Source organism: Hyaena hyaena, unplaced genomic scaffold (genome assembly GCF_003009895.1).
Source record: "Hyaena hyaena isolate Hyena2069 unplaced genomic scaffold, ASM300989v1 scaffold_315, whole genome shotgun sequence".
Lineage (NCBI taxonomy): Eukaryota > Metazoa > Chordata > Mammalia > Carnivora > Hyaenidae > Hyaena > Hyaena hyaena.
The window spans coordinates 1,032,958-1,055,281 of record NW_024080948.1 but is presented as its reverse complement, the minus strand read 5'-3'; the positions used below and the strand labels follow the sequence as shown (position 1 = coordinate 1,055,281).

Here is a 22,324-nt window from a genome sequence, read left to right as displayed (position 1 = left end):
CCCTTCTCCACGGACCAGGTGTCCCAAATCACTCCTTTGGATCAGTCCTCACTGTGCAGGAAGCATAGACAAGGTGGGCCATCTTGTATGCCCCACACCCAGCCGTGTTCCAAGCTCCCACTCCCTGCATGTTAATGCTGCCACCTGAAATGTAATCCCGCGAACCATAGCACTTCAGAGCAGGAGACCGGTTCCTCCTGATGCCGACTGCACCCCTGAGGTACCATCAAACCCAGAGGGGACTCCTGTTGTCCCCAGGTGCGGGAACAGGGGAACAGGGCAACAGCCCCAGTGCAAAGAAAGCCTTGCAATTAGAGATGGGATGATAGACTCCCTCTCCGACCCAGTCTGAGGTTTTTCTCTTGTCCGGATACAGTCCTATGTTTCCCCAGCCGCTCTTTCTCTTCCCTTTGTCTCTCTGCAGAAGGGGACCCCTCCCCTCAGCACCTCTGTGTCCCAGCTGTTTTTACCTCCCCCAGTTGGCAATCACACACCTATGAGGCTGTCTTCCTAGTAGACTCCATCTCCTTTCTTCCCAGACTCTTGGGGTTCAGAGTCCTTTGGCTTCAGCCCTTCTTTGTTTGAGATGCAGGTGGGAAGTACAGAGCCCCCCTTCTCCACCATATTGAACCCCACTCCTTTGTTCATTATTGATGAACACTTGGGCTGATTCCATAATTTGGCTATTGTGAATAATGCTGCATTAAATATAGGGGTGCAATGTCCTTTTGAATTAGTGTTTTTGTAGTTTTTGGCTACTCAGCAATGGGATTTTTTTAAATGTTTATTTATTTTTTGAGAGAGCGTGAGCGGGGTCAGGGTAGAGAGAGGGAGACAGAGGACCCAAAGTAGGCTCTGACCTGTCAGCACAGAGCCGGATGCAGGGCTTGAACCCATGAACTATGAGATCATGACCTGAACCAAAGTTGGCTGCTTAACCGACTGAGCCACCCAGGCACCCCTTCTATGTTGAATCTTTTAAAATTTATATTTTTGAGACAGAGAGCTAGAGCGAGACGCAAGTGGGGGAGGGGCAAAGAGAGAGGGAGACACAGAATCCCAAGCAGGCTCCAGACTCTGAGCAGTCAGCACAGATCCCAAGGCAGGGCTCAAACCCAGAAACCGTGAGATTGTGATCTAATCCAAAGCCAGACACTTAACCGACTGAGCCACCCAGGCACCCCTATGTTGAATTTTTTGAGGAACCTCTATACTGTTTTCCACAGTGGCTGCACACTTTGCAGTCTTACTGAAAGTGCACGTGTTCCTTTTTTTCTACATCCTTGCCAACACTTGTTTCTTGTGTTTTTGATTTGAACCATTCTGACAGGTGTGAGGTGATAATCTCCTTGTGGTTTTGATTTGCATTTTCCTGATGAGTGGTATTGAGCATCTGTTCATGTGTCTGTTCATGTCTTCTGCCCATTTTTTAAATTGGATTGGGTTTATTTTGGTGTTGAGTTGTAGTTCTTTATATATTTGGTGGGTTTTTAAATGTTTATTTGAAAACTTTTTTTTCTTAGTGTTTATTTATCCTTGAGAGAGAGAGACAGAGCATGAGAGGGAGAGAGGCAGAGAGCGAGAGAGGGAGACACAGAATCTGAAGCAGGCTCCAGACTCTGAGCTGTCAGCATAGAGCCTCATGTAGGACTCAAACCCACAAACCAGGAGATCATGACCTGAGCTGAAGTCAGATGCTTAACCCACTAAGCCACCCAGGTGCCCCAAGTTTTTGTTTTTAATGACTGAATTGCTTTGTGAATTATATTATATATACATATATATATATAATATTTTCTTTAAAAAAATTTTTTTAATGTTTATTTCTGAGAGAGAGAGACTGCGTGAGCAGGGGAGGGTCAGAGAGAGAGGGAGATACAGAATCTGAAGGAGGCTCTAGGCTGTGAGCTAGCTGTCAGCACAGAGCCCGATGCAGGGCTCGAACCCACGAACCGTGAGATCATGACCTGAGCCGAAGTCGGACGCTTAACCGACTGAGCCACCCAGGCGCCCCTTTAATATTTATTTTTGAAAGAAATAGAGCATACATGTGTGGGAGCTGGGGAGGAACAGAGAGAGAGGGAGACAGAAATCCAAGCAGGTTCCACACTGTCAGCACATAGCCTGATGTGGGGCTTGAACCCATGAGCCATGAGATCATCACCTGAACCGAAATCAAGTCAGACATTGAACTGACTGAGCTACCCAGACACCCCAGTTCTTTTTATATTTTATATTAACCTTTTACTGGATATGTCATTTGCAAATATCTTCTCCCATTCAATAGATTGTCTCTTAGTTTTTGTGGTTTGCTATGCAGCTTTTTTATTTTGATGTCCCAATTGTTTATTTCTGCTTTTGTTTCTCTGCCTCAGGAGACATACCTAAAAAATGTTGGTATGGCTAATGCCAGAGCAATTACTGCCTGTGTTCTCTTCTAGATTTTTTATGGTTTTAGGTTTCACATTGAGGTCCTTAATCCATTTATAGTTTATTTGTGTGTATGGTGTTAGAAAGTGGTCCAGCTTCATTCTTTTGCACATAGCTCTCCAGTTTTTCCAACACCTTTGTTGGAGACTGTTTTTCATTGCATTTTCTTGCTTGCTTTGTTGAAAATTGACCATATAATAATGGGTTTATTCCTGGGCTCTTTATTCTGTTCCATTGATTTTTTTTTTTTGGGGGGGGGTCTATTTTTTGTGCCAGTACCAGTAGTATATATCTTGAAATCAGGGATTGTGATACCTCCAGTTTTGTTTGTTTGTGTTTGTTTGTTTTCAAAATTGCTTTGGCTATTTGGGGTCTTTTGTGGTTCCATACTAATTTTAAGATTGCTTGTTCTAGTGCTGTGCTATTGGTGTTTTGATAGGGATTGCATTAAATCTGTAGATTCCTTTGGGTAGTATGGGCATTTTGACAATATTTGTTCTTCCAGTCCATGAGCGTGGAATACTTCCCATTTATTTGTGTCATCTTCACTTTCTTTCATTAATGTTTTATAGTTTTCAGAGTACAGTCCTTTCATCTCCTTGGTTAAGTTTATCCCTAGAAATTTTATTCTTTTTGATGCAATTGCCAATGGGGATTGCTTTCTTAATTCCTTCCTGCCTACTTTATTATTCTTTCTTTTGTTTTCTCTGTTTATCTCAGTATCTATCAACACCCGGAAATCTGCAAATGTATGCATGTCAGAGGTTGCAAAGGAAAAATAGAGATGGGACCTGGGGGGAGGAGACAGAGTGCTGTACCTGGGGAACTGGGAAATAAAGGGGGAGGGGATTTGATGAGGGGAAAGGGTCAATTCACTGATGAGCCAAGAGCTGCCCCTTGGGAATCCCAAAGCAGCCCATTTACCAGTCTTAAATGATTTGGTAATTAGTTGATCTCCATCTGACAGAGCACCACTCCACCTGCCCCTGCCTCTGAAGGCCCAATACCCCAAGTAATTTTCAGTAGTTGCACCCAAGCCAGAATCACGGAACACCTGCACTTGCCAACGCGTCTGGAGAGTCTGAGACATGCCCCCTTTCCCCAGGATGCCTCTTAGCTTGTTTCCTGACTTTTGCCACAGACTGAGGCCCTGTGATCTGCAATTATCATAGTATCACACCAACAGTGACTATTGATTGAGCAGCTACTTCATGCCTGGTTGATACCAAGGTTCCCAAATTCACTTCTTGAGGTAGGTATTGTTGCAAATAAGCGTACTGGGGCTCGGAAAGGCTAAGTATTGTGCCTAGACTTCACACCTCTCTGCTGATTCACCTCCAGCCCACCTTAATCACTAGGCCACTGAAAGCCAGGCATAGGAGATTCTATCTGCCTAGAGCCAACACTTTACAGCTGACTCAGCCCCAAGGCCTTTTCCCATTTTTTAAATTTTCCTACAACCTGGTGCCATATCTGTCTTCTCCACCTCAGGAGGACTCTTGAAATTGGCAGGGACAGCAACCTAGTTCCAACAGGCCAAAAGAAAAAGGGAACTTTGCTATTGTTCACATCACTAAAAAAGTCCAGAAGGTATTTCTAGTTAGTATAAAGCCTAGATGCAGGTCCTCTGGAATGTGTCACTGTCTCCCACTTCTGTGTGGTGTCACCCTCAGGTAGGCTTCCCCTCGTGGGGGCAAAGTAGCAGGTCTGGGTTCACATTCCTGCCAATCCTGGTAGCCCCATTGAAGAGCACTCCTCTTCTCCATCCAGCTGCCATCTGCTGTGCAACAGGCACAGAGGCAAATTGTACAATGACTACTATATAGCGTACAGTGTAGGCATCACCTGGAGACTTGATAGAAATGCAGATTATAGGGCCCAATCCCAGACCTACTGAATCAGAAGTTCTGGGGGTGGACCCAGCAACCTGTGTTTTAACAAGCCCTCTAGGTGGTTCTGATGCACACTAAACTTGCTGACCACTGGGTTAAGGAACAGGCATTAGTGGGGTTACACATAAGTCAGCAATTAGTAGAAGAGCAGGCAGAGGTCCCCGTGGACAGACATGCTGAGGCAGGGCATTCTGCTGGATACACTGTAGGCCTATGCTCCCACCTACTTATTTCTCTTCCTGGAAATAGGGCAAGTATGAGAACAAGTGTGAGTGCAGGCAGACCATTAGGGTGATGTGCAGGGTAGCTTTGGGTACCAACTATATTTATGGGAGTTGTCAGAAAAAGCCCACTGCCTAGCACTTGGAGACCTTTGGGCCTCTTGTGAGATTGTAACTCCCCCGGCCTAGGAGAGGAAGCCAGCTGTCCTGGGGGAATATGGGTCTAAGCAGCCCATGATAAGCTCCTGTGGTCACTGTTCGGCAATTTTCTACATTGCACCACACCAGATTTCTAGTAAAAGTCCTAAAGAGCCCTGCAGTTGAGTTTGGATCTACTTGAGCCATGAACCTATCCTTGAGCCAGTCTGGAGAGTTGACAGATGAGGAACTGGTTGAAGCTGACTGACAAGGCCTGGATCACATCAGCTTCCCTGGCTCCCTCCATCACTTCAAATAGGTTTCCTAGTCTTGTCCCTTGGAGTAGTCCTGAGCAGGCCTCTGGAAAAAGAATCTGGATACCTGAGGTTTCCTGAAAATCCAGGCCTCCCCAAAGAAGTGACCCCTGCCTGCTGCCTCCTATACTTCTCACTGGTATCAACAGGCCCCCATGACCCTTCCAAGCTCATTACTTGTCCCCACCAGGACTTGATAAGTATGCCAGCAACTCTAGCCTAGCAGGCTCTCCCACCACATGGATGGGGGCAGAGGGGCCTGGTATCCTAGAGGCAAGCTGGACAACACCTGGATCTACAGGATGACATTGTGTGTCACTTACTCTCCCTGGGCCTCCATATGTCCATATACAAATGGTGGGTTTGACTCTATAGTTGCTCTAAGATCCTTCCTAGTTCTAAGATCCTATTACTTTTCTAAAGCATTGTCTCATTTCCCAAGTATTCTAAATTCTCTGCCCTCAAAAACAGCTCCCTCACACCCACTTTGCTTGACACAGCACTTAAAACTTGACATGAAACTCTTCATACATGTTACATCATTTGATCCTCAAAACAGCCACATGAAGCAGATACTTCTGTCACTGCCCCAACTAACATGGGGGTTAACAGCAGACCCATGTCTCCTTTCAAAGCCCAGCTCACTGCTTCACAACCCCCACCCCCTCTGAAGGGCCTTAACCTCCTTTCTTCCTTTCCTGGGGGGAAAAATTACAGCGATAGCCAGGCTAGAGATACTACAGAACCCTTAGCCAATTCCTTCTTTTCCCCATGAAGCTTTGATGGTGGAGCCCAGACATCAGGAGTGTGGCATGGAAACACATCATTTTTCATTTTGGGTACCCGGTCAGTGTCACACATGTGATAGATTAGCAGATCTGAGATCAGAGGTAAAGCTGAGACCAGATGTGAAAGGAGAGGGTTGTTTTTTGGTTTTGGGTTTTTTTTTTTTTTAATACACAGTGTAGTTTTATGGAGTTTACCTGAGGCCATTCCCACATGCTTCTATGTATAAGTATACAAACATTTGTATCTTAATGAATGAAAATGTTGAAAGACACATTATACCACAGTGTTGTCTTTTTTGTTTTTTGTTTTTTTTTAAGAGGAACGGACAGGACATCTCCAAAGAGGAAAGGGGAAGGAAAAAGGGCCTGAATAACAGAAACCAGAACTCACAGAGGACAGGAGGTAGGGGACTGCATGGGGTCTCCCAGGAGGGAACATCTGGAAAGGTATTTCCTATGTCTGGAAGGAGACAGATTTGAGGGTTGGAAGTGCGCTTACTACACGGGCAGTAGCATCTTAGAGGGAGCAGAGTGAATGGCATATGACCTTAAGTGTTTAACCTTTCTGGCTCAGATGAACAGTGGCCTGCCCCTTTTTTCCACTGAGAAGTTATCGTCCCAAAGACTACCATGGCAAGTTGCTGAGGTGGGGGATACAGGAAGCACTTTCCGGTGGAAGTCTTGCCTTTTAGTGACCCTCGTAAACCTGGGCCTGTGGGTAGGGATTGGGCTTGGATGGAGAACTCAGAATCCTATCTACTACAAAAGCCAGCTCACTTTCACGGCCCTTCTCAGAGCCTGTTTCCTGATCTATAAAACAGAAATTCAAGCTCCGACCAGGTTATCATGAGGAATAAATAAGCACTTACAAAGCACAATGCCTGACACACACTTAGGTATGCAAGAGACAGTAGTGGGCATGGTAATGGGATTGTTTTGACCACTGGTATCATGATCAGTTGAGAAGTGGGTTCTATGTCACTTGTTACTGGTAATCGTTGAAGTACCAAAATTCATTAAATTATTTACGGTGGAGTCGTTTCATATATGCATGTAATATATTGTTAGGTGATCTTGGGTCAGGCCACTTGGCCTCTCTGAACCTGTCCTCATTAGTAACATGGGGAATAATACCACCTCATAGCCAGAGGCCAAAAATACAAAAATGAACAAGCCACATTTGTGGAATGTTCAAATAGAGACACTTTGGGAGTCTGTGCAGCTTTAGGATTAAAACCAGAGGTCTCATTTTAGTGTTTAAGGCCTATTCTTCTTGTCCCCTAGGCCACCTTTCTAGTCCTTTACCTCACATCTCCCACTATACTATAGGCAAACAACTCTTCCCTACCCCCTCCCTGCAACTCACTCTTGCTTAAGCTGTTCTTCTGCCTAGAATACCTTTGCCTTCAATTCCTCCTATTAAAAATTATCACCTCTTTCAAAATCCATTTCAAGCATCACCTCTTCCCTGCTGCTTTTCTCCTACTGCTGCCAGGGACTGAACTCTAAAGCTGGGTAGAAAAAGAGAAGTGTCAGGAGATGGCAGAGCTGTCTTCTGTGTGGATCTCCCTCTAGCTCAAGATCCCAAAAGGCCAAGGTCAGGTCTCAAACATCCTGATATCCACAACAGGCCCTCCATCCAGTGGATGACCCTTAGAATACTCTCCGGTTACCCATTCCAGGTGGGTTCTTGTTTTGGTTTGATTTCCAAGACCAGCACAAAGTTCAATATATGACCATTTAGGCAAATAGGAAGGAACTCAATTTCCTATATGTGGCCTCTTATAAACTTAGGAGTGGAAACTCATAGAGGTGTCTTTCTTATCTCTAAGATTAGGGTAACATTATTATTATGCTTGTTGTGAGAATAAAGAAAACCAACTACAAAACACCCAGCATCCAGTAGGTGCTCAAAAATAATAGTCCCTCCTCACCTCTCACATACACCAAGGAGCACTGGATCAACCCAAAGTGTAAATGGGAAGAAAAGGAAATATGAATTGGAACAGAAAAATATAAGGTAGAGGAAAAAATATGAATAGAGGTTACAATAAACATAAGTGGGCTAAATTCACCTATGAAATTAAATGATAGTCTTTAGATTAAAAAACATGCTTTTTATAAGAGACACACTTGAAGAAACAGAGTTCTCTCTTCACTTTACCCATTCTTCCAAGCCCAAGAGTTTGCCTGTAGCCTTTATCATCCCACACTGCAGATGACCCCTCACCGTCATCAGCACAGAACTATTATAACTCCTTACTCATGCCATATGTTGTTGGCTGTGGATTACCTATATAATAAAGACTCAAAATTCTTTTAGGCACCAAATTTTTTATTTACCCACCTTCTTGTTCTAACATTATAAACCAAATTAATTTTTTTGATCCAAGGTCGTGATAGGAACCATCATGTTACAAAGAGGTGGCAGATCTCTGCCTACATTTATGATTCTCTGGCCCCTCTCAACTTCTGGCTGTCACTTTTCTTGTCCTTTTTTGGTCGTCCTGTAACACTGTATTCTAACCTCTGTAAAATAGGAACTGAAAGTACTGACCTCGTTGTTCTGAGAAACCTCTTGAACAACAGAATGCCCAGCACTAAGCCAGGCTCTCAGGGACAAACTGCCAATAGTTCCTCCCTGCCCTTTGATATAGTTCATTCTCATTGGTCATGGGCTGAGGAACCAGTAAACGAGAACATGGGTATAAAGGCCATAGGCCAGGGGAGGGTCTAGATGGAAAAGTGCTTGGGCTTTGTGACCACCGCTGCCAACTTCCAACCTAAGTAAGGACTGACTGAGAGAGCAGTTCCAAAACCCCTGAGCTCATGGCTCCCTGTGTACCTCTATCATGACCAGGGCTTCAGAAGGGGCTTCTTAAATTTTTTAAAAAATGTTTTTATTTATTTCTGAGAGAGAGACAGGGATAGAGAGAGATAGCATGAGCAGTGGAGAGTCAGAGAGAGATAGAGATACAAAATCTGAAGCAGGCTCCAGGCTCTGAGCTGTCAGCACAGAGCCCAACTCAGGGCTCGAACCCACGAACAGTTGAGATCATAACCTGAGCCGAAGTCACACGCTTAACCGACTGAACCACCCAGGTGCCTCCAGAAGGGGCTTCTTAATTCACCATGCCACACTTGGAGCAGTATGAGGGATGCAGTAGAGGTTAAAGACTGAGTGACCAGCCCCAGGGAGTCAATGGGGGACATTAACAAACCTATTCCAAAGTTGGTGCCATTTGCTCTTGAGAAAGAGAAGTGTGACCCCAGCAAAGCCAGCAGTTATAAGGTAAACAACAGGACTACTTCTCAGTAGCGGTAATGATCAGGCTTGAAAGGGCCTTCACGGGACAAGCCTAGGTACTTGGCCTGCTTCTCAGTCAGCTTGGTCAGCTTCACATTCAGCTTACCCAGGTGGGCTTCAGCCACTGCTTCATCCAGCTGGAGAAAAACACAGGAAGACCTAAAATCAGTGCCATGCTGCGGGACCCCTTACCTGCATCCAGCTACCAACAGAGATAAGAAGTATTCTGTGGGAGCATCTGTCATATGTGTTACAAATATTTCCTTATTCCATCCTCACAGCCAGCCTCAGTGAATGTATTGTTTTTGGCTGCCCAGATCCCCTTCCTCAAGAGAGAACTATGCTACATACTCCCCTCAAACTAGCCCTGATAGGACCATCAACTACATCTCTTTCCTCACCCTCCACCAACCCAAGCAACTAACCAAATGCTCCTCTGGAATATATCTATGGACAAAACATATTTTCTATGACAGGTAGAAACAGGGACTCTTCAATTCCTAAAGAGGAAAGGAATCTTAAACAGTGAGAATATCAGTCTCAGCTCATCAGTGGTAAGTCTATTTGACAGATGAAGCAAACGTAAAGAAGAAAACAGCCAAGGCAAAGAGAAAGATAAATCCCTAGATCCAGTGTCTGAATCTTAGACTCCTCCATTATATAGCCAAGACTTCCTTTTTAGATTAAAATGGTTGTGATTGTTTTAAAATATATCCTTAAGTTCTTTGTCCGTAAACTCATAATACCCTTTCTATCATGAGGTAGAAGACCAATTCCTCACCCTTTGAGTGGCTTACTTCCTAATGAACAAAAGAAAGCAGAAAAGATGTCGTGGGAATTGGAGACAAGGTCCTAAAAGGCACTTGCAGCTTCCTCCTTTGCTTTCCTGTGGATCATTCACTCTAGGGGAAGGCCAGTTGCCATCTCATCAGGACACTTAAGCAACCCTATGCAGATAGACCCATGTGGTGAGGAATTGAGACCCGCCAACATGGACGTGAAGTGATCTTCCAACCCTCGTCAAGTCTTCAGATGACAACAGCCACTCTCTGGGAGTCATACCCTGCTTTGGGCCTCAGTTTCCTCCTCTGTTAAATGAAGAGAATGATTTCTGCCCTGTGGAGGACCCTGTGAGAACCTCTAAGAGGACAGAGATGCAAACCCACCTTCTTGGGCAGGAAGTGGACCCCAACAGGGTATTTGTCAGGGTGAGTCCACAACTCTATCTGTGCCAGCACCTGGTTGGTGAATGAGTTGCTCATCACAAAGCTGGGGTGGCCCATGGCACAGCCCAGGTTGACCAGCCGGCCCTCAGCCAACAGGATGATACGGCGCCCATTTTTCAGCCTGTAGCGATCCACCTGCAAGTAAGCAGAGCAGCAGTGAGGGTTGGTAGGGCACTGTTGCCAAAGTCCACTGCTGCCTCATCCTGCCCTATTGTCCAGCAGGCCTTCCTGCCTCCAATAGTGTCTGTGAAGGACCTGGACTGTCTTAAAGCAACCTTCAGCAAGAACTTGGAGCTTACAATTAGTAAGAGCTAATATTTATTAAGCAACTCTGAGCTATAGACCTCACCAGTCTGCTGTGAGAATTTAATGAACTGAACAAATACCTGACACATGGCTTGGCAGATACTAAGTACTCGGTAAATATTGGTTAATAATTATTATTAATTCCACGGGCTAAAAACACACACAAACTATGTGTGTGTGTGTATAATTATCATTTTTGATTCTAATAACAACCCTATGATAGAAGTACTATTATTATCCCCATTTCACAGATAGAGAAACTGAAGTTAAACTAAAGTTAAGAGAAACTAAAGGGTTAAGTTGTAGGGCACCTTGGTGGCTCAGATGGTTAGCATCTATCCGATTCTTGATTTCAGGTCAGACCATGATCTCATAGGTCATGAGATCAAGCCCCGGCATTGGGCTCTGCGCTGATGGTGTGGGGCCTGCTTGGGATTCTCTCTCTCCCTCTCTCTCTGCCCCTCCCCCACTCATGTGAGCACATGGGGGGGGGAGGTGCACATGCATGTGGCTCTCTCAAAATAAACTTTATCTAAATAGATAGATAGATAAATAAATGGTTAAGTTGATGCAGTTTGAGCCTGGACATTTTAAGGACAGATCCCATGTTCTCAACCACCGTGCTAAGTAAAAGTTGGAATGGTGCTCAACCATGGCTGCCCAGCAGAATCATCTTGGGTGCTTTAAAAAATGGGGATGTCTTGGTATCATTCTAAGATTTTCATTTAAGTGGCCCTGAAAATGGGCCCTCTTCTTCCCCCATCCCACTGCCCAGGTTGCCAGAGCCTCCTCATCTACCCTTCTTGGTGACTAGCCCATAGTCATGTCCCCCGCAGTCTCCCATCTGTCCACCCTGCTGAGACTTCTCACCTGGGGCTTGATGTTCACTTTCTCCACAGCATTTTCGTTCAGCCACTTGACATCAATCTCTACATCAAAGTGTCCAATGTTGCACACAATGGCATCATCTTTCATTTGCTCAAAGTGCCTGTCAGGGAGCACCAACCCATGGAAGACACTCAGGGACAAAGAGCAGCCCCAAGCCTGCCCCTTCCCTCGCTTCCAGAGACCCCCAACCTAGCACCTACCGGCCAAGGATGATGTCAGTACAGCCCGTGGTGGTGACAAATATGTTGCCCTCCTGACATGCCTCTTCCATAGTGGTCACTTCATAGCCTGTGCAGAGACAGTATCCACGGGTCATCCAGGGTGCCCCTGTCCCTTCTCTGGCCCCAGTGGCTGACAGCCAACCCTCGCCCTATCATACCCTCCATGGCAGCCTGCAGTGCATTGATGGGGTCGATCTCCGTGATGATGACACGGGCCCCGAAACTCCTCAGGGCCTGGGCACAACCTTTGCCCACATCGCCATAGCCTGCTACCACAGCCACCTTGCCTGCAATCATCACATCTGTGGCCCGCTTGATGCCATCTAGAAGAGACTCCCGGCAGCCATACAGGTTGTCAAACTTGCTCTGAAAAAAGAGGGGCAAAGAGGTGATGGGGGCAGACAAGGCCCCTGGGCCTCAGACCTACTCAGCATTTTGGCCTAGTGGGTCTTGGGCTGATTGCTTCTCTCTACCAGCTAATGCACTCATATCCCCCTTGCCCTGATCAGCCCAAGATGTTCTCCCTGGCCTTTCTATGCCAGTCTAGAAGGCCCTAAGGATCAACTGCTAGGAGAGACTTGCTTAGAACCTGCTTCACTTTAAAGCTCTTGGTGCCCAGCCCTAAAACTCACTATATAGTTATTTTCCTCTTTAATGGACTTATTACCCTCAGTTAGTTACCATCCCCTTACCCCCCTCAAATAAAGGCTTCAAGTCCCTAGCCTAGAGCCTTCCCATGCACCTTTCTTCAGAGGACTACTAAGCTGCACTAGGAACCAACAGCTGAACATGACACTGATTCACAGACTCACCTTAGTGACTGAGTCATTGACATTGATGGCAGGCACCTTCAACTTCCCATTAGCCATCATCTTGTACAGGTTGTGGACCCCTGTTGTGGTCTCTTCAGAAATGCCTCGGATGCCTGAAAAAGAGAGGAGGGAATGAGCCCAAAGCCAGGAAGGGGCTGCCCAAGGGATAAAGGGGGTGCATCTGGAATGAGACCACAAGAGCCTCAGAAAGCCCACACCTCAATTCACCCAAATTCCTCATCTTTACTCCCCAAAGCTGCTCCTCTTTCTGAGTTCCCATCTCTGTGACTGATACCATAGTCACCCGATCCTCCAGGCTGGCATGCAAGAGGAGTCATTACCACCACCAGGCTGAAGGATTCCGTCTCCCAGCAATCCCAAGCTCTCCATTCCTCTGCCACTGCACTAGTCCTCACCACCATCATCTCTTGAATGGTTTCCCAGCCACGACCCATTTTCTACACAGGGGCCAGCAACCATTTTTAACGTATGTATTTTCAAAGAAATCTTTAATACCATCCAATCACTTCTCTCTGCTCTCAGGATCAAGCCAAACTCTTCTCTCTTGGCCTGTTAAGTCTCATTAAAGTTCCAGCCACATCCTGCAATTCTACCCAGTGAAGGAACTTGGCCATGCTGACTTCCTTTCTGTTTCCTGTGCCTCAAGGCCTTTGCACTCATTACTGCCTCTACATTCCTCCCCACCACGTTTTAACAAAGCTGACTCCTTTCTGGTTGTTCCCAGCCCTGACCTATGCTTGCCCTTGAACCAGACCTTAGCCAAGCCTCTTCCGCCCCACTCCCACGACCTCAGCCCCACACCATCAGAAATCAGGAAACCAGGCCCCAGCATGTCTGCAGGAGCCTGCCATCCTCCTATCTTCCACAGAATCTGCTGCTCGAGGCAGTGGGAGTCCTGCCAGGCCTGCTGCTTTCACATGGGCAAGCACGCCCCAGATACACCACGAACACCCTGCCCACCCACCTGCCCTACCTACCTGACAGGAGCTGTGGGTATTTGGTGTGAATGAGGTTCGTGAGGTCACCTCCATCATCCAGAATCATGTTGAGGGGCCCGTCCTTGAAGTACAGCGTCTGCTCAATGCACCACAGGTACTCCTCATCCGTTTCACCCTTCCAGGCATACACTAGAGTTTGAATGGTACCGCACATCAGGGCGTGGCCCTCCCCACTGATGCCTGCTCCGGGGAACCACCTGAGCAGAGCCGATAGAACCTACCTAATTCCCACCTCCGGCACCTCCGAGGACTCAGGCAATGAAAAGAACACAACTTGGAATCGGATAGACCTAAATGCAAATCCCGGTTCTACACTCAACAGCTATGTGACTGAGCAAATCACTTCACCTCTGTGAGCCTATTTCCTCACCTCCAATAGTACTGATTAAGTGAGATGGAAGCCAAGATAGAGGTATCTGGAAATAATCTTTCCCTCCCTACCCCTTTCTGCCTGGGCCTCAACAACTGGGACATCAACCTAGTGACGAGGGCTCCCACCCACAATGCCTACTGCTGGGATAAAGGTCCTACAGGGTCACTAAACTACACTCAAGTGAATCCATGATTCAAGATCCAAGATTCATTCTACACTGCTCAGCAGTCTCTGTGGTAGGTTGTCCCAGGCTAAGTCTGGCCATAAAATGACTAACAGCAGCTACTATGCAAGGAGTACCTTCTCTGTGCCACACATTATTCTAACTGCCTTATACTCCATCTAATTTTTCCTCACTGAAACGCTTTGAGGTAGGCATTACAATCATCATCTTTTACAGCTCGGAGAGGAGCTAAGATGTACCTAGGTTACTAGCATGGGCATTCCAGAACAGGCATCAGAATCCAGGACTCCTGACTGCCAGCCCAGACTGGGACACTCGTATGGGGCTCTCAAGAATCTCCTGTGAACAAATGACCCTGACCAAGGAGGCCCAGGTGCCCCTCCCCGAGACTAAAGCAGACAATGGTCTTGAAAACAAGGCCTTTCCCAGAAAAGGTCATGGAGACCAAATAAGGCTGAGGAACAGGGGAGGACATGCCAGTCCAGGGTCTGGAAGGATCCTCCTCCACCCATTCCCTTCCACCTACGGCTGGTTAGAAGAAATTGTGAATGTCCTATTTAATCACCATCAGGGTTAACTACTCCCCTCCCCAAGCCCTGGCAGATGTGTGCCTGTTTCTCCAGCAGCTTGACAGTCTTTCCTCAGGTTGCTAGACCGTCAGGCCCGAGACAATGGACCTCTAAGGCTCTTTTCCTGCCCAGCATTTCTCCCTGATTCTTTTGGAAATAAATCTACGTCCTTTAAGGAACTTCCTCTCCTCAATATCATGTGGTTTCCAACCATAAGATCCCACCCTTCCTGTTTACATGATTTGAGATGGGCCAGTAAGTACATTCCATAGGATTTCAGATGATAGTGGAACAAAACAACTCTTTCCTGAAATCATTAGGCTAGAATTCTCCCCGGCCAAACCGGTCACAGAGGGGTCAGTGAAGCAAACAGGGAGAAGCAGAGCCCCTTCACGCATTCCCACATCCCCCCAGCAGCAAAGAGGACTCACCAGGAATGCCAGCCTTGGCAATGGCAGCCGCTGCATGGTCCTGAGTAGAGAAGATGTTGCAGCTGGACCACTGCACCTACAACAGCCAACAAGACAGAGCTGCTGGTCACAGACAGCTCAGAAGCACTGAAGTCACTGGACAGGGATAAAGCAAAGTCCTGCATTGAGGGGGAAGAGGCTCAGGATCTAGGCCCAGCTGGCTCTTCAACCGCAGGCTGGGGACAACTGGATGGGAGCCAGAGCATTGCCAAGACCTGATTTAGGCTTTAAAACATCACCCGGTAGTATGTGGAGGGTGAAGGGCTCCACCTGGGAACAAGGAGACACGTGAAAAAGCTGCAATAAGAGTTCAGACAAGAAATGCAATGGTAGCAGTGGAGGGGATGATGGGTACATTCTGAAGGTTGGGAGGGCAGATTTTGCTGCAGGATTAGTTGTTGGGGTGAGAGCAAATGAGGAGTCAGGGATGACCCCAGGTTCTTGAACTGAGAGAACCTGGAAGGCTGGTGTTTCCATTTACTTACATGAGGAAGACTGCAGGAAGAGAAGGGGAACAGAAAATCATGAGTGTGGCCATGTTGAGGTTGCGATGTCAACTAGATCTCTAAGTGGAGAGCACTGACACATCAGCTGCTGGATATGTAAGCCTGAGTTTCAGAGAGACGTCCAGGCTAATACATATATTTGGGAGTCAGCACCATACAGACAGGATTTAAGGCCACAAAATCAGATCACTGGGTGTGAAAGTTGAAATAAGAGGCCCAAGGGATGAGCCTTGGTGTACTCAGTTGGTTTTGGCTGCTCTTCTCTGCCCCATCTTGGGAAACCATCTTACTGCAAAACTCCCAGACAGGTTAAAAGAGCTGCCAGCCATTGGGTACATATAACCCAGGCTGAAACAATCAGAGCACACCATCCTTTCAGCACCGTGTTTGGTCCATGGCAGGCACTTGACCCTGGGAGGGCCAATGAGAGCCAGTCAGTCCTCAGAAGACTCAGTGGGCCCTCAGATTTTGCTACCAGAGCTCCTCAGTCAGGAGGACGTGAACTGAGGGAACTCAGTAACTAGCTTCCCAGTCAGGGAGAAAATATGCCTACCAATAGTCACCACAAAGGGTGGTGGCACTGTGACAAGCTTGGAGCCTCTGCTCTGCCCCAGAAGGACACCACATTAGACTTCCCAGCTCCCTCCCCTACCTCCCGCCCCCGCCCCAAAGCTGAGGGCCTCACCTCAGCACCCAGGGCTACGAGGGTCTCAATGAGGACGGCTGTCTCCACGGTCATGTGTAGGCAGCCAGCGATGCGGGCGCCCTTCAGCGGCTTGGAGGCCGAGTACATCTCCCTCATGCGCATCAGACCCGGCATTTCATTCTCCGCGATGTCCAGGGCCTTGCGTCCCCAGGCGGCCAGGCTGATGTCAGCTGCAGGACCAAGATGGAAGGGAGTCCCATGAGCCGCCTCATCCCACCAACCACAAAGCACTACCACTCTCACTCATCCACTTGTGGACACAAAACACTAAATTGAGAGGCTCACAGCCTTGGGGGAGAATACATTTAATCAAAGAACCACACAGGTATGTGAAAATTACAACGCAGGTAAGTGCCCCTTAAAAAATAGCTATCGGGACGCCTGGGTGGCTTAGTCGGTTAAGCGTCCGACTTTCGCTTAGGTCATGATCTCGCGGTTTGTGGGTTCGAGCCCCGCGTCGGGCTCTGTGCTGACTGCCAGCTCAGAGCCTGGAGCCTGTTTCAGTCTGTGACTCCCTCTCTCTCTCTGGCCCTCCCCTGCTCACGCTGTCTCTCTCTCTCCTAGAAATAAATAAAACATTAAAAAAAAAAATTAAAAAAAAAAAAAGCTATCAACCTGTACATATATTCATTCCACTACCCATTCTGCTGCCACCTACCAACCTCCTCATTCCCTAAAGACTGTAGCTCCTGGTGTTCTATCTTCCAAGTCATCATTCTCAGTGACTTCATCTAACACCTTGGGCTCAACAGTTGCTTCATCTCCTTGACCATATGAAAATGCTGCTTCCCCACTACTGATGTTTCTTCCCTCTTGGAGGACACTCACCTGTGTAACTAACACTCTTGGCCTCTCTCTGCAGGATCATAGGACTTCAATACTAATCTACACCCTCTGGCTTTGATGCTATTGGTAATGAGGGTTTAATTTTGGCTTCTATCTGCCACCCCAAATGTTTCAAATTTGTCCAAATTCTCAGACAGAAAAGGAGGATACTTCTCTCACCATCTCAATACTCTTCTAATAATCTCACCCTCTCTCTCTCCCAGGCCACACAAACCCATTCTGTAGGTCAATGGTTGCAAACTTCCCTGATAAAGAGTCATTGGGCATACTTGTAAATCTCGCCGAGGAAAAAAGATTCAATAGGTCTAGGAGGAGGGTAGCGACTCCTGGTAATTTTTATCATTAGGGAAATTTGGATCCTGCCAATCACCCAAAGAGGTGGTGGGTGGGAGGGAAAGGACTGTCGAGAATTTAATAACAAAAAATAAAACTAAATCGGGCTGCCTCCTACTGTACAACTACTGTACATTCAGAGATGATATATTCCTCCCCCATGGGAGGGACTTACTCCCAGAGTGCCTCAACACACAACCCCCTTCCCCTATCACCTCTGGCCCCACCCCCACCCATCCACCACCAACGCCACTCTCTTTTGAAAGTCTTGAATTCAAGCAACCACCTCTGGCCACGTCCAACCTTTCCAATCCTCTCCCCCTCTGGAGCCCTAAAAGGGTAAGGCCAGTCAGGTCAGAACCTCTAACGTATTAATCCTACTGGTTTCCACAGTCCCTCACCATACCACCTTCCTATTCTCAACTTCTTCCACCGTTTAAGACTCCACTGTCTCCTCTGAGAACTCCTCAACAAAACTCCCACCCTGGTTAAACCCAACCTTCCACTGCACCCAAGCCAAAGAGCCCAGCAGGAGGAAAATCACAACCATTCCAAGACCAAGAATCTCAAGGGACACTCTACAATCCTAGTACATTTTCATAGTAAAGTCATTCTTCTTTCCTACTCTATCTAAACCTCTAATGCCTCTCCTCATCAACTAATGACCTTACTTCACAATTCATTAAGAAGAATTCAGAAGAATTCATGTTTCCACCATGGAATCCACTCTTCATCTGTAACTACACACCAAGCATTCTTTTGGTACAAGAGAGGGGTCTCTTGAGGGTGGGGCATGATCCCATGTACTCATACCTCCTTGCAGACCTCACTACTCCAGTGTAACTATTCTTCCCCAGGTCTTCCAAGACTGGCCTAATTCTATATCTAATGGTCAACTATCTATGTTCACGGTCTCCCTGAAGCACTGTTCCCCACTAATTTCACCTTCCTTCTGAAATCCTGTCTTTTCTTGACTTCCATGCCTGTCCTTCTGTGATTTTCTTCCTGTCTTCTAAGCACCTCTTCCTATAACTCACTCTAATGTTTGGAAGCCCTCAAGGCTCCATCATCTCCCTCTTTCCAGATGAGCTCATCACATTACAAGTTTTAAATACCTTCCCTACAGCCATGACTCCTACCCAAATTCCTTCCAGCCCAAACTTTTCCCCTGAATTTAGGGGAGAACTTATCTACTCAGCATCTCTACTTGGATGCCCAGCTAGATCTATTAGGTCATGTTTGAGCCCCTGGGACTCCCTGTCCTCCCTCTCAAACTTTTACTTCCCCAATCTTCCCATTTTAGGAAATGAAACCATCATTCAACCAGCCACTCCAGCGCAAACCTTAAGATTTCTTGATTCTTCTTTCCCCCTTTAGCTCCCTTCCAATCCATCTGCAACGTTCCAACACATTTCATCGCCTTGAATCACTGAAGCAGCCTCCGCACTGGTCTCCCTGCTCCCACATGCTATTCCTCCCACAGAAGCCCGAGGAAGAAGCATTTTAAAATTTAAGTTATATCACCTCCACTTTTCCAGGAAAGTAAAAAACAAACAAATCTCCACTGGTTTCCCCTTACCTCTGAATAAAATCCTAACTACTGACTGCCAGCCCTTTTCCCCCCACCTCTCCACCCTTTTCCCCCCTCACCAGCTGTTCAATCACACCACCTTCCTTTCAGAGGAGCTAAATTCATTCCCACCTAAAGGCTTTAATTCAAGCAGTTCTCTTAGCCTGGAAGGCTCCTCCTCAAGCACCTGATATAGTATCTGGCACAGAGTAGACACTCAACAAACACCTAGAAACAGCAAAGAACCTGGTGTATGTATTCTTGCTGGAGTAACAGAGTGCACCAGGGTGACTCTATTGGTAGGGAGTAAGAGGAAGAGTCAGGATTTTAGTCCCAGTGAGGTGGGAAGCTCCAAAGTTTTAAGGGGAGTATCATGACCAGATCTGTCTTTTGAAAAGATGCCCTTGGTTGCTGCATGTGTCCGTGGAGCAAGAGACCAGGGAGGAAGGAGGGAGACCAGAACTGGGGAGGTGGCCAGGCAGATGGAGAAGTGCGCAGATCTCACAAAATGGAGAGAATCCCACGACATTATCCAGATGCAGGTCTGTCCTCCACTTCTCCTCCAGTCACCTTTGTATCTCCAGTGCCCTGCAGGGCCTGGCGCAGAAACTGAAAACGTCTACTGACCATTTCTGTTGTTGGAAACGATTGAGAGAGGGTCCAGGAAAGTGGCTGGCACAAGACAGGTGTGGCAAAAAAGAGACAAATGGGAACCTAGCCCAACTCCCAGCATTTGCATTTACCTATGAAGAAAGAGCCCAGAGAGGAGTTTGCCCCAAGTTCCACAGCCAGTCAACGGGGGTGGTGGGGGTGGCCCGGGAGAGGGGCAGGGCTACAGCCAGAGGCCCTTCTCAAGGATCAAGGATCGTGGGAGGGGCCCCCCAAGTAGCACACAATAGGCTCTGTCCTATCCGGCTAAGCTCCATCCCCTCTGCCACCAGAGGTCCCTCTAGCTAAAAATAACTTCCTCACTGGCCTCAGGACAGCCATGCCAGCCCCAGAGTTTTCCATAGGTCCTGCAACTCCAAGAGCACAAGAGGGTCTAGTGCTCTAAGTTTTGGGTTATTTGGTCCCTGGGTTGCAAAGGAATTACAGAAGTTTCAGGAACATGTACCTAAGGCAAACCAAGAGGAAGACCCAATGCCTATTTTGAGCTTCAGTTCCTTCATCTGTAAAGTAGAAATAATGATCTCCAACCTTGCTATGAGCCCTGAGGATTAAAGATGTGATGTGGGGGGCACCTGGGTGGCTCAGTCGGTTAAGCATCTGACTCCTGATTTCAGCTTGGGTCATGATTTCACGGTTCATGAGTTCAAGCCCTGCATGGGGCTCTGTGCTAGCAGTGTGGAGCCTGCTTAGGATTCTTTCTCTCTCTGCACCTTCCCTGCTCATGTTCTCTCCCTCTCTCTCTCTCAAAATAAATAAATAAACTTAAAGAAAATAAAAAGATGTGATATGGGCAGGTTCTGGTATAAAATGCCCTTTCTGATGGGCGCTTCCTCCTCCAATCCTATCCACCCAAGCTCCCCAACTTCCAAATGCAGCCTTTTCTCCTTCCACACAACCCAATGCTCTCAATCCTGACTGGCTGATCTCTCCACAGTATGAGCTCAGGCACTGAAGTGACCTTGACTTAACCTTTCTGGCTTTCGGTTGTATGGGACCAACGGTCTATTATGTCCACTTGATAAGCTACTATTTCCACAGAATCTTTGCAACTACATCCTACTAGTGCCTCAGTTTCTTCCTATCATGGGATAAAGTCCACCTTCAAAGATTATCTTGTAAACACACACAAATCAGTGGATACACTCCAAGTGCTCCATAAATACTGATGCCTTCCTCCAGGTTTAATGGTGTCTTGAATTTACTTTAAAAACTGCCAGCAGCCTGAACAGATTCGTGCTGAGAGTTCATTAGGTTTGTTCCAAGTGTGTTCACTTATACACAGCAGTGAAAAGGTGTGCAAACAAGGCCTACGGTTCAAATCCTGCTAGACCACCTCGCAGCTGTTAAGATCCTGAGCAAGGTTATCTTTATTCCTGTGTCTCAGTATACTCATCATAAAATGAGAAACAGTCCCTTCCCTAAAAAGTCGTGAGAACAAAATGAATTAATCTACAATAAAGGTAGAAGGTGGTGCCCATTCCCGGTAAACATTAACTATCAGTTTATCAACTTGATAAACTGCAAGGATTTTTCTAAGCATTCCAAGTTGCCTTCGAGATTCTCTGCACGACTGTCCCTGTTGCAGGAGAGTAACCCCAGAGGCTGAGTAACGAACTCAAAGTACCCTGTGAGTGGACTAGTGTCGACCTCAGGCTCGCTCTCCAGGCCTCTTCTCCCACGCCTGAGGGACTCCACTGCCCTCGCCTTCCCTACAGGAGGCCCAGAGAGGAATGGGCACTTGTCCAGATCCACCCAGCTGGCCAAGGGGCCGATCCACACCAGCTGGCAGGATCGTGGCCTTCTGAAGTAGGTCCCAGCAGGTGCCAAACGTCCCAGGCCACTGCCAGGTGCGCGCGCCCCGGCAATTCCAGCCTCTTCCGAGCGCTACACGCCGCCAGTTGGCGGTTCCGCAGCCCGCGCCGCTGCACCGGGCCTCGCGCGGCACTCCGGGACTTGTAGTCCCTGGCCGCCTCTAACGACCCGCTCACTGCGACGTGAGAACTCCAGCCCCCAGGTGGCATCGCGCGGCCACGATCGCGCCGAGCCAGCGATTCAAGGGGTCCTGAGAACCCCGCGTGGGCCCCGGGGCCGCCTCCCCAACGAGCCCCCCAGCGAGCGCGGAGTCGACCCGGCCGGCTGCATTCCTGGAACTCACCGACTTTGTAGGGCAGTTTGTCCGACATGCTGGCAGTGCTTCCGCACAGTGATGCACACGGGCGAAGGGGTTTGCCTTGGGGTTACAGACTCGCACAGGAAGGGCGGTGCTGAGCAGGAATCTGTGCGTGGCGCCGGCGCCTTTAAATAAGTCCCTCTAGTTTGCATATTCATGATCCCGCTAGAGCTGAGCGGTTCGGGGCGGGACCTAACGTGCGGGGGCGGGGCCGGAACAGACTTCGATTCCTGCCGCGGAGAAAAACCGATTTTGTCCGCGCTGGGTTTGGAAGGGAGCTCAGGGAGAGGCCGGAGAGCAAACCTGAGGCTGTTCTTTCTTTCATTCGTTCAGCCAGGAAATCCGAAGTCAAAATTGAGTGGAACT

General features: G+C 47.6%; 1 protein-coding gene across 1 annotated transcript; it reads right to left on the bottom strand.

Moving 5' to 3' along the window:
• Window positions 1–8,819: 8,819 nt before the first annotated feature.
• On the bottom strand, window positions 8,820–22,069 carry AHCY (adenosylhomocysteinase). Its single transcript, XM_039248749.1, has 10 exons — window positions 21,944–22,069; window positions 16,350–16,540; window positions 15,120–15,195; window positions 13,542–13,691; window positions 12,544–12,656; window positions 11,890–12,097; window positions 11,711–11,798; window positions 11,493–11,610; window positions 10,257–10,451; window positions 8,820–9,227 (listed from the first exon to the last, which is right to left on the bottom strand). The coding sequence occupies exons 1-10, from the start codon at window positions 21,969–21,971 to the stop codon at window positions 9,096–9,098; spliced, it is 1,299 nt and encodes a 432-aa protein (XP_039104680.1). The 5' UTR covers window positions 21,972–22,069; the 3' UTR covers window positions 8,820–9,095.
• Window positions 22,070–22,324: the final 255 nt, after the last annotated feature.